Genomic DNA, 12,500 nt, shown 5'->3' on the forward strand with positions numbered 1-12,500 from the left:
GAGAGAGAGAGAGAGAGAGAGAGAAAGAAAAAAAAAAAAACATTGCCATTACCCGTAAATATTTCCTGACAGGGACTGGCGGGTACAAATAAGATTTCATAACAATCCTATCAAGTATGCTGTTCCTCGGACTTATTAGTTTATACAGTAAGTGAATAAGTCTCACTTCAAATCACTTTTTAAGACAGTGGCATTCGATGGGAGTTTTATTCTTATTTATTTATTTTGTGAAGTGAATTTAGTTCACTAAATAAAAACGAAAACATTAATTCTAATGAATTGTATTTTTAGGTTACTTTTACATACCCCCTCCTTCTGTCTATCTCTCTCTCTCTTCCTCAGTCTCACTCAATCTCTTTTCTCTCTCTCTCTCTCTCTCTCTCTCTCTCTCTCTCTCTCTCTCTCTCTCTATATATATATATATATATATATATATATATATATATATATATATATATATATGTATGTATGTATGTATATATGCATATACATATATATCTTTATCTATCTAGCTCTAGCTCTCTTTCCCTCCTTCCCCCTCTCTCTCTATATCTGTTTGTCTCCCTTCTCGTTCTCGCTCTTTTTCTGTCTTCGTCTCTGTTCCTCTCTCTCTCTTTCTTCCCTCTTTTCTCCTCTTCTCTCCCTTGCATCTACTTTTTTATCACATGTCTCCTGTTTGGATAAATGCAGATGAAAGAAAACATTTAAAAGCGTTTGTGCATATTTGTACATGCATATATTTCTGCTTTCCTTTATGTATGTATTTTCATATACATCCGTATTCATCCACACACACACACACACACACGCGCGCGCGCACACAAACACACACAAACTCCCATAAAAAACAAATCAAATGAAACAAACATTATAGACCAAAACCACTGCCCCATCGATCGATTTCCCGCCCTCACCGTTGACCTTCCCTCCGTTCTTCCCTCCCCCATAGGCGTGGGCATGATGCTCCGTAAGCTGGGCTCCACCTCCAAGCCCACGGTCGAACTCAGCGAAGAGAACGGGGTGTGGACCATGAAGACGAGCACCACCATGAAGACGACCGAGATCAAGTTCAAGCTCGGTGAGGAGGTTTCGGAGACCACCTTCGACGGGAGGGAGTGCAAGGTTAGTGTGTGGGGGGGGGGGGGGGTGGGGGTGGGGAGGTATGTGTGTGTGTGGGAGGGGGGAGGGGAAGGGACGAGTGGGGGAAGGAGGGTTTTGTGTAGGGTAGTGTGTGTGTTTGGGAGGGGAGGTGGAGTGGGGGAAGGAGAAAGGGGCGTCATTTCGAGGGGCTGGGGGGCTGTTACCCCCCACCCGTCCAAGATTCTGAAGGTCTGGCTTGCCCCTCTTCTCATGGGCGACATTTTACAATTTTTGTCATTGAATTACGCCTACTGAAATTAGGTCCATCCGGTTATAGCTTAAAAAAGACCTACAATAGTTTTTTTTCACTTCGCTCGCCGAAATGATGACCCTGTGTGGAGAGGAAGGGAGGAGTGTGTGTATGGAGGGGGGGGGGGTATGTGTGGATAGGAGGTATGTGTGCATGTCTGTGTCGGGGGATTATCTGTGTGTGAGGTGTGTGTGTGTGTGTGTGTGTGTGTGCTTCATTAATGATATGAAATGGGGTGTATATGTCCTTGGATTTTTGTGTTAGTGTACGAAAAAGGATTATATTCACATTTTCACAGCTGAAAACATTATTATCCTCATTACTATCAGTATTATTGTCTCTTAATATTTCATTTGGCATATTATTCTGGCATCTGTCATCTCTGTATATATATATATATATATATATATATATATATATATATATATATATATATATACTGTATTTACACATTGATTACTAAGAAGACAAACCCTTTCGAGTCAGAAATAAAAAAGAAATTCAAATCGTAACCGTCATTTCTCTTCCACGGTGACCGTTATTTTAACCGTCCACGCGAAATATTTACCTCTAAATCGAGCTAATATTTACTCTTTCCCGCAGACAACATTCACAATGGAAGGTGAAAAGTTAATCCAGATTCAGAAGGCGACGAAGGGGAAGGACTGTAAATTCACACGAGAATTCACAGACACACAGATGATCATGGTGAGTCTTTTTTATGAGTTGTGGGGAGGGGGAAGTCCCAATGTTAGGTATGAGTGTATATGTATGTGGAGAGGAGTGGGGCGGGGGGCCGTGTGTGTGTATGTGTGTATTTGTGTGTGTGTGTGTGTGTGTGTGTGTGTATGTGTGTGTGTGTGTGTGTGTGTGTGTGTGTGTGTGTGTGTGTGTGTGTGTGTGTGTGTGTGTACGTGTGTGTAAGTATGTGTGTGTGTGTTTGATTCATTGTTTTCTTCACAAGAAAGGAAATCCTGAGGAAAGTGAAGACATACAAATCAGAGAGAGAGAGAAATAGGCCTAAATAGGTGCTGCCTCCTTATTGCGCGGGGAGAGAAAGATTGGCAAGGGAAGAGAGAGAGGCTGGAGGGGGGGGGGTAGGGGGCAGGGGGGAAAGAAAGGGAGAGGGGGCGGAGCAGAAAGGAGGTTGGGGGAAAACCCGGTTAGTAACAGGAAGTACAAAACTGTATCTGTTTTCCTAGCATCCCTTATGTGTCTACATTATACATCCAACCTTTATCCAATGCTTCAGAAATCATTTAAATATAGTTAGCCCTCAGATAAGCACTGTCTATCACCTCAACCCAAATACCAAACAACAAACGAGAATTCACTAACAATTCCCGGCATATTTATAACATTAAACACTCATCATGTACTGCCCCTTCGCGGCTTTTAACCCACATTTATATTCTGTTCTTTTATCATATACATATTTCTTTTATCAATACCCACAACCGACATCTTACGACACTCCCCCCCCTTCCCCCCGACTCGCACTCCCCCCCCGTCCCCCGTCCCCTCTTTCCCCCTGGCAACGAGGGTGCGCTTGTACTTGCTTCCTTGACTGACTGCCTGACATCAAACCCTCACTGCGTGTTATTGACCCTCCTGGCCGTGTCAGCGAGGCTACGCTCTCCTCCCTGTTTCTAATGAGCTATTGCTGTTCCCGAGACTGTGAACCTTGTCATTACGCCTTGTGAAATGGGTTTGAATTGATGATGATGGCCGTGGTGAGCCCGGGTGCTGGTTTGATGGTTTCCAATGGTGTGTTTGCGGGTTAAAAAAAGAAAAAAATCGGATGCAAGGAGTAACGCTGGTTCGTATATGTGTGTGTGAGGTCATATGCGGATGTTAGCGTCTGACAGCGTTATTATAGAGTATCTTTTGTGTTCTAGTACATATAACCAAACGCGTTACCGGTTAATAGCTTATTAAAATTGAAAAAAAAAAAATAATGGTTCTAATGATTTGATTGAAATAGCTTTGTTAAAAACAGTGAGACTAACCCTAACAATAGCAATGATTAGATTATACAAATATTGTCACACCGCCACTACAGCAATTGCAGTACTACCATGGACAAAACCACCATAATAAATATACTAGAAAAACAAAGAAACAAAAGAGGAAACGGAGAACGTGCATTGAGCAAGCACCTTTCCCTACATAGTAGCAGTTAGCCCTGACTCATTTTCTTCCAAAGAATCGTTATTCGCGTATTCTGTGCGTTCGGTTGTGTGCGTCTCACCCGGACACCTCACGAATGTAGAAGTTCGTGTACTTTGTGTGTGCGTGTGTTTGTATTCGTGCATATTTGCGTGAGCTCGTGTGTATGTAGTGCACAGACTTTTCCCCAGTTAACGTCCAAAGCAAATCTAAACAGAAATAAGTACTAACGCGCGCACTTCTCCCTCAGCTCTCCGAATGCGACGGCGTTGTGTCCAAGAGGATCTACAAGCGCCAGTGAGTCTGCGGGCGGAGGAGGCCTTCCAGCCGAGCCCATGACGTCAGCGGCTTCCTTTGTCTGCACTCTTTGCTGTTCCGCTTTTCTCTGGTTCTTGCTCCTTTTCCTTTGCTCTTTGAGTTTCATGCTATTACTTTTATATTGCCCTTTGCTCTTATTTTCTTTCACTCTATTTCCCTCTTTTTCTTTCTCTTTATCATTCCCTCCCTATTCGAAATCTTCCATTTCTGCTTCTTTTTGCATCTGCTTCTTGTTCTTCCACATCTGTTTCTTCACTGCTCTTATGTGCATCATCAGTTAGTGCACACAGACACACATCACAATGGATTGTGTAAACGGAATAAGCTCCTGTATTATCGACATTTTGTGTAAAATATTTGCTTTATTAAAAAAAGAAAGTCAAGTTTATCATTTTCGGCTTCTCATCAACATGCTGTCCACTTGCCTGAAAACAACTTTTCTTTTTTATTTAAGATTAAAATGTATGTAATATGTCGTTGTTTGAATTGCACCTGCAAACATATATCCGATTCTTATGTTTCGGATGATTTGCAAAACATAATAGGATTTTATTGCACTTTTTATTTTTTATCAGGAAATCTGATTTCTATTTATATCCCATGTTCCTATACATACACATTTATATAGACATTTGACTAAAGCACACGTTAAAGAGTATTGGATTTTACCGAAATATAACAACTAAATTACTCTAGTATTACCATAGTTCAATACAAGTTAATTTAGACGTGTATCCATCATCATCCAGTACATTCTTCACAATGAAAGTTTTATTTTATGACTTTCTTTTTAAAACCGTATTGCCTCCAAGCTAGGGTACAGCGTCCAACTGGTAAGCAATAAAGGCGGAAGTGCTTTCTGCTCAGTGTCCGTCTCCCAGATCCTGTAGGCGGAAGGTCCTTCGGTCAGTGGGATCATTCGAGTCCGTGGATATTGGTATTGGGGCCTTTTGCATTCAGTTGCAAAGCACGAAATGCCGAGTGGCGATGATTCAAACGTGTATTTTATACGGCTACATTGTTATCCTTGTATGATACACTCGTGTGAAGTGAAGCTCTACCTTTGCTTCCTCAGGATTATCAACAATGGACCTGCGTTATATCGAGGCATTTAGGAATACACACTGTAGCAATAAGGTTAGGATCTGATTTCCGATACTCTTATTAATTGAGAAAAAAAAACTCAGATTTCACTCACAGCAATGTGGTATAAAGGTAAGTCCGGGGATGATTGTGTGATTGTGATTGTGATTGTTATTGTGTGTGTGTGTGTGTGTGTGTGTGTGTGTGTGTGTGTGTGTGTGTGTGTGTGTGTGTGTGTGTGTGTGTGTGTGTGTGTGTGTGTGTGTGTGTGTGTGTGTGTGTGAGTGTGCGTGTGTGTGTGTGTGTGTACGTGTGTGACGTATCAGAACTTTTACAGTCCAGTGAAAAAAAGACATCTGGAGTGCCAATTAATTCTAAATGAGCCATACATTGAATGATGTTCACAGTTCGACGGGTCGTGGCACTCACAACCCAAAAGAATTGCACCATCACTGGTTTAAAGAATCGGTAAGAACAGCTTCTCTTCTGGGTGAATATTATGCGCGATCATTTTCAATCGAGAACCATTTTCGCAACATGCAAATCATCAAATGCAAAAGAGTGCTAAAGTCTCCGGTCCCTGGGGCATTGAATTTGTAATGAGAAAGCAGGTTGATATGTGTATGCATAAAAATCAATATGGTACATGTAATAGAAATCAAGGAATTCATCTTGCATTTTTAATTCCTGTTTTAGATAACCTATGAATATTTGTTTTATCTTGTTGATTTAAGCAATGGCGATTCCCTTAAAGTGCAGAAGTCTATAATTTGTTTAGTCCAGAAAACCTGTCACTTTGCAAACGGCTGTTTCCTGTGTTAAAACCAAAGGACATGTCCTCCTTTAACAGTTAATGTGTTTTGTTCGGTTAATTACCTTTACTTTTCTTTTTCTTTTTTTATTTTATGTATCAAAAGGGCCATAAGGGACACCTTTTTGGTCGAACCTATGATATCCTTTATATTTTATGTTACAATACTGTAACTGTTATTACACTCACATCAGGATAATACTGCTTCTGATATTTCTGCCACAACAAAGTATTTAGTTTGTGGACTGAAGGATGCATTATCCATCTTGGTATAGAGCATTCTTGGTATAGGAAAAAGATTCTTTAACCTGAAAAATCTGCTGGAAATTCATGACATCTATTAAGGTGCTGTAGGCCTTCACCTGTAATCACTGTATTCTGAGAACGGAGTGTCATTCCATTCCTGAACCAAATTCATTATAAAGGATTCCAATCCCTCCTAATGGGATTTTTAAAACCCTCTTGTGAATAGTTATCCATGTAATAGGAGGGTAAGGAACCTCAATTAAAGCCTCTCTAGTATTCCAGCTGCTGGGACCAATCCAAACTGAGCTATATTAAGTCGGAATTCGGAAGAGGAGGTCCGAAGCAGAGGTCAGAAGGAGACTTCTAGACCCCCCCCCCCCCCGCCCAGTACACAAACATCAGATGCCAAATAATTGCGAAAATCCAAAGGGTAAAGACCTTTCAAAAGCTTCAGGTTTCCCTGGATGCCATATTAACACCTACCAGGAGGACAAAGGATCTCAGACACTTTTATTGTGTTATATTACGACTCCCACTGCACTGTGATACCCGTTACCCTCTTGGGCAAACTAGCGTGAAACCGCATCTGGCGATAGAGACATATCTCCAGCTATCGAATATCAAAAGTCGGATTGTTCATTCCAGCCGACAAAAAATCGTTTAACAAGGCATTATGCTTGCTTAAACTGTAGCTTAAGCCACATATTAATGCTTATGGAAATGTAGAAGCAGATTTTACAATGCATTTATAAACAGCAATTAATCAACGCTGATACTTTTACCTTATCCGTCGATGCATCAAAAGCATCATCTTTACTTTTCAAGATGACATTTTTGACAAGCATTTGAAACCCTAGTGTTCGCGGATGTGACATTTTCTGTTATATTTATAAACTTTATAGTATCGTTACTCAACTAAATCGCTCCATATTCTATTAGGTCATTCTTGTGTTTGTTTGGTGAATTTGGCTAATTGTGATCCTGGCAATTAATTACAATGTTAGAGAGAGATAGAAACATTTACAACGGACAATGTGAACAAATACAAGACATTCTATTACGAGAAATAGCATAAAGGCGAATATAATGTATCTTCACATGTTTCACGCATCTCTCGCTCGTGATATAGATGTCAGGAAAGAAAATCAAGTAGCTTATCAATTTGATCTCACCGAGACTTTGTCCTTTCTTCAAAGGATTTTACACTCTGAACTGGATAATGATGCCGACTGAGCAGGTAAACCGTAAACATCCTAACGCATGTTATGACATGGATACTGTCATGAATCACGGTTTTCGCCGTGACCACGACACAGTAGTATTGTTCAAAGCCTCCCACTCTCCCGTGGGTATGCTAAAATAAAGAAAAATGCCCTGCCATACAATGCTAGGAGCAAGTTTATTCTCATGGGATGGTTGTTCTGCACTCGCCCGAGCTCCACGCACGGCATATAAAACGCGCCGAAGAAAGAAAACGAGGCTCTACCTCGTTCATTTTTAACGCGTTCTTTTTTATCCTTTTTTTAAAATTCTTTTCGTATTATTAAAAGTTCCCTTCATATTGTGAGATATCTAACGCAAAAGAACACAAAACGACGAGCAATAAACAACGAAAAAGTGAAAATAAGGAGAGTTCTCATTTTAGTATTTTTCATTTCATTATTTATTATTTTTAAGTAGACTTTTGAAAGTTTTATGTACATTTATTTTGCAATTTTGTTAGTTTTTTTTATCTGCTGTTTAAGTTATAATAAATTAGAGATCTCCACCCTTAAATTTTTCGCGCCAAGAGATTACGAGGGAAGTCAAAAGAGGTGAGATAATGGTCTTTCGGTTCTCGTGTTAGCCGGTCACTTGGAGAAAACCCCGGAATGGGTCTTCTCTTTTCTGTAAGGTAAGCGGTCGTGAGAATATTCTCAGTGAAGTAATAAAAGATGTATCTGACCGGTGCCTCTTCCTTTTCTTTTATAGTGAATTCACGTTCTTGTGTTAGTTTAATTTTATTTTTAATTCTAGTGATTTTATGTTTTTGTAGTTTACGTTTTTGTTTCATTTTCGGGTTTTATATTTGTTTCATTTTATTGTTTTACTTCTCTTGGTCTTTTTCGTTCGTTTTTTACTTTCTTGATGCTCATTTGACTCTTTTAATGTCCCGTCTTATTATTATTATTGCTATATTATAATGAATGAAAAAGTGTATTTAAATGTTTGTCTGCATACACTCGTAGTCCTTTTTTCTGTGAGAAGAAAGAATAACACCCTGAGGTTGTGAGAGGAGACAAACATAGATGACAGTCCCCCCAACTTTCTGTGTGTCTGTCATGCATACAACTGGAGATCGATATATTTTTACAAGTTATCCCTTGAATAGAGTCATTTTCTTTAGTGGGAACTTCGAAGTCAGAAATAAAGAAAATGGTATCCCTGAAGAAGCAATACAGCGAAAAGGCCTTCGTGTATTTTCATGTTCTTCCCTTCGTTGTCCCTTTAAAATTTGTTCGATATTAATTCCGCAAGGGTTTGGAGGTAAAAAAATAAACAAAGAACAGTTGATGACGAAGGTCAAACAAGAAAACTAGAGAGTTGGGGAAGAGACGGAAAGAAAAAGGACATAGAAACAGAGAAAAGAGAGGCAAAAGCCAAAGGAAAATTGTCATAACGAGAAGACAGAAGAGGAAGCTAGAATAGAATAAAGCGGAGAGACAAACGAGGAAAAGGGACATATATGTGAAAAGGAGAGAGTGGAGGAAGAGGAAGAGAGGAGAGGGAAAGAAGACTAGGCGAAAGGAGAGGGCGGGGGTAAGAGGAGGGGAAAAGGAGAAGGGGGAAACGGAAGAGAACCAAAGGGATAGAGTGAATGGGAGGCAGGTGAAAAGTAAAAAATAAGAAAGATGAAAATGATTAAATCGAGAGTCCATCACATCTTTCTTTTCCGAAAAGGGACTCCTTCACCCTTCTATTCTCCACGTTCTCTCCGTCGTCTTCTTGATCCTTGTCAGGGTTTGTTTCCCCTGATTTAGGGGGTTATGGAGACACAGTTCTGCCTTCTTCTTTATTATATTGGTAGCGTGGCGTGGGTTGTCTCGTGCAAGGGGTAGAGGAGGCGCACCGAGCGAAGACGCGGTGGGGGGACCGCCAGAAGGGAAGGTCCGCGACTCGAGGATGAGTGTCTGTAGTATTGTAGGGCAGGTCAGGTGTCACGAGCCATGCGTGTGGCTAGTTATCCCGACGTTGTGGTTGGCAGCACAAGGAATGGCCATCAGGATCATCTGACCACTCTCAGAATCTTCCCCTTCTGCCAATTCCCACTAGCCCTATCTTTCTACACCTCCAGATGCCCAGATCACCCCATTCCCCTCGTCAACTTCTGGGAAATTGCTTAATTGCCTTGTCTTGCATAGTAAAAACAAAGTTTCTGGGCATCCGGTCTTGCAGCATTGACCACCTCAGCTTTATTTCTGTCTCCCCATAAAAGACGCGTGTTTATGTACGATCAAACGCAAATACCCATGTAAAGAAGGCTGGATTTCTACAGAAATTCGTCTGCTTAACGTAAACAAAAGCCGACCGGCGGATGGTGATGACACAACGGAAATATTTTCCGGTGAATATTTTCGTGATTTTATATGGCTGCAGATAGATTGAGTCAAATTAAAAGTGATTACGGCATTATTCATTTATTTTCCTATATTCAAAGATATTAGATATGAAAATTAATGAAATCGTCATGACGCAAACCCATATGACGTGTCAAGACCAAGACGCATTACGACGGAGATTCAGTAAATTTCACTTTAGTTCGGTCTTCCAGTTGGGCAGCTCCAAAGCCAGAGCCACAATCTTATATAGTTATTTGAAAGCTTCATCCCTGCGATACTCCCACGGTAAGTAATTGTGTACCTTTTGGTTAAAACAAGTTTAAAAGTTCAATGTTGCATTTTCTTAAGTTATACGCGTAGTGCGTTTCCTATATGGGTAAACTAAACTGGGTAAATAAAGTAGATTTCCAATGTATAACCTATGCGGAGAGGAGTGGCTGATCCTCCATAAGACCGCAAGACCGCGGAAAATGATTTCCCCAATTGTAACTCTTTATGTGTTTGACGTAGGTTGATTTTTACGTCTGGGCTTTCTACAGAGAGGAGTAATGTGGGGAAACTGCAGAGTTTTCCCACATTACTCCACTGTGTAGAGCACCCAGACATTAAATCATTCTACGTCAAACAGACATAAAGAGTGACAGTTGGGGAAATATTCAACCATCCATTTTCCGCGGTCTTATGGCAAACCAGTCACTCCTGTCTTTGTAGATTGTAAAAATATCTTTTCATGTAGAAAAACATTTTATGTAAATACACATTCAAGATGTCAACACATCCATCTTTCCAAGAGCACTGGCTCACGGACAGCCAATTCCTAAACTGGCTTGCGAGGGTTGCCGGTACACCTTCTAAGGCCTATAGTTGATTGCCATAAGCATCTTAGCGCTGAAAAAAAAAAACATCACTGAATCAGCACCGGCTATCTCAGAAACATGTAGCCTTGGAGCAGAGGCAGAAGAAGACATCAATCGAGCCTAAATGTGAAGCACAGAGAGCCGACAGAATTACCAATAGTGTGGGCTATACCACAATATTGTTCATTGTTATTTTGGCTAAACATAGTTTGCCATTTAGTTGAGTATTACAGTACCCGTATATGTAATAATGTCGTAATCATGATGAGTTTATATATTTATCTTTCCTAATATTGCAATATAAAATTGACTTTCTTTTCAGCCTATGTGATGACCTGATGGAACTAAACAAGAGGATGTTCCCCGATTCCGAGATCGCGGCTCAGTTGGTGATTGCAAGAAGAAAACGCTCATATCGTTCAAGGCCAAAGGGAGTACGTTTCCCAAAATAGCTAATAAGCTAGCAAGATGCAAATTTAGTTTAATTGTCGACGAAACAACAGACTGCGCCTTATAGAAAGCATGCGCTATAGTTGTGGGGTATGAATATTTTGATGAGGTGTGTGAATGTGTGTGTGAATGTGTGTGTGAATGTGTGTGTGTGTGTGTGTGTGTGTGTGTGTGAGTGTGTGTGTGTGTGTGTGTGTGTGTGTGTGCGTGCGTGCGTGCGTGTGCAGAGCTGCTCTTCCCTAGCAGTATTTCTGACGTTCTCTAAACATCAAAGATAAAGAAAACGAATAGAGATAATAAAATTGGACCATACACTATGCTAAACGGATAAATATTAAATTGCAGTTACAGTGCGTAGGATCAAAGTCTGGTTATTATAAGATTTCCTGCGTTACTTTCTTGTTTATTATATGTCCGAAACAATATGCAATATATAGAGGTATTATTGGAAATGCGACCCTACACCTAATTTAAAGAATCTGAGCTTACCATGTAGTAGAACACATAGTTAGATAGATAGTTTTCTTCTATATAATTTTCGGCGCAAATTGATAATAACGGAGTTATAGAGGGTATAAAATCCATGATTTCCAGGAGCCGCAGTAACCTTCCACCTCCAGCGCCGCGTCAAAATGACAAAAAGTCGTTAAGAGCGACGGGAAATCGGACGGATTTGTAGCGGATGACGTATGCGAGGGAAATCAAATGAGCCAATTAGATTCGTGCGTGAACGTAGACACTCAATAGAACCAATTAGATATGAAATACATCATCACGTGATAATAGAAGCTGGGCCTAGGGGAAGGCAGTTGAAATTCAAATCAGTTCCACCATGGCTAGACAGTGTGTAGGTTGTGAGAACAATAATTTAAATTTCACATCCAAATATCAACAAAATAACGAAGCAAGCTTACTATATCTACATCACGGTGTAATGGAAGTACAATGTACATGACATCGTGTCATTACAGAAAGGACAAGACACCAGTGGGTTTGTGGTACATGAAAAAAGATTTAAAAAACAAAACGAAGAAAGCAGTGTAACTTTAGTGTAAGTGATCGCAATTCCCGCCAACAACGACCTGGATGACCCCGACGATCCCAGTGACCCGCAGCCTGGCCCGTCTGGAGTTGATGATTCAGGTAAGATGAGGTTTAAACTGTCCCGGAGTCAGGGCTCTCTCCTGCCGGAACATACGAGGAGAAGATTTTACAGACCAGGCGGGGGGGGGGGGGAGCAGCCCTTCCTAAAAGGGGGCTAAAAACGTGTCAGATACCTGGTTTGCCCGGGGTCTATCCTGCCGGAACATACGAGGTCAAGATTTTGTAAACCAGGCGGGGGATAGGGGGGCGGTACCACCCCCTGAAAGGGGATGGAACCCCCTATACAACTCGAAAATGTGTTAATATACTATGCTTACTAGTATTCTACCGATATTTCTCGAAATTCCCAGATATGTAGGTCTATCATGCCCTCCACAGCTATCGAGATCAATATCGTAGTTATGCTTCCTTTGCGAAGTAAATGAGTGCTAGATTCGTACGAAACGACGAAAGCTATTAGAAAATTATTTCAT

The 12,500-nt window shown here is 40.7% G+C and overlaps 2 protein-coding genes across 2 annotated transcripts in view; both read left to right on the top strand.

The window, feature by feature from the left end:
• Window positions 1-949: 949 nt before the first annotated feature.
• LOC113803442 (sodium/calcium exchanger regulatory protein 1) lies at window positions 950-4,349 on the top strand (the record flags this gene model as incomplete). The annotated part of the gene is given in 3 exon segments (XM_070131292.1): window positions 950-1,122; window positions 1,994-2,098; window positions 3,810-4,349. Coding segments are annotated over 3 exon segments (329 nt in total), but the record flags the coding sequence as incomplete, so codon positions are not given.
• A 7,397-nt stretch (window positions 4,350-11,746) lies between these two features.
• Window positions 11,747-12,500, top strand: part of LOC113820972 (probable glutamate receptor) — a 139,585-nt gene continuing 138,831 nt past the window's right edge. The window contains exon 1 of the mRNA XM_070131293.1: window positions 11,747-12,066. The gene's annotated coding sequence lies outside the window, so the exon portion shown is untranslated. The remainder of the gene's footprint in view (window positions 12,067-12,500) is intronic.

The sequence above is a fragment of the Penaeus vannamei genome, chromosome 16, assembly GCF_042767895.1.
Source record: "Penaeus vannamei isolate JL-2024 chromosome 16, ASM4276789v1, whole genome shotgun sequence".
NCBI lineage: Eukaryota > Metazoa > Arthropoda > Malacostraca > Decapoda > Penaeidae > Penaeus > Penaeus vannamei.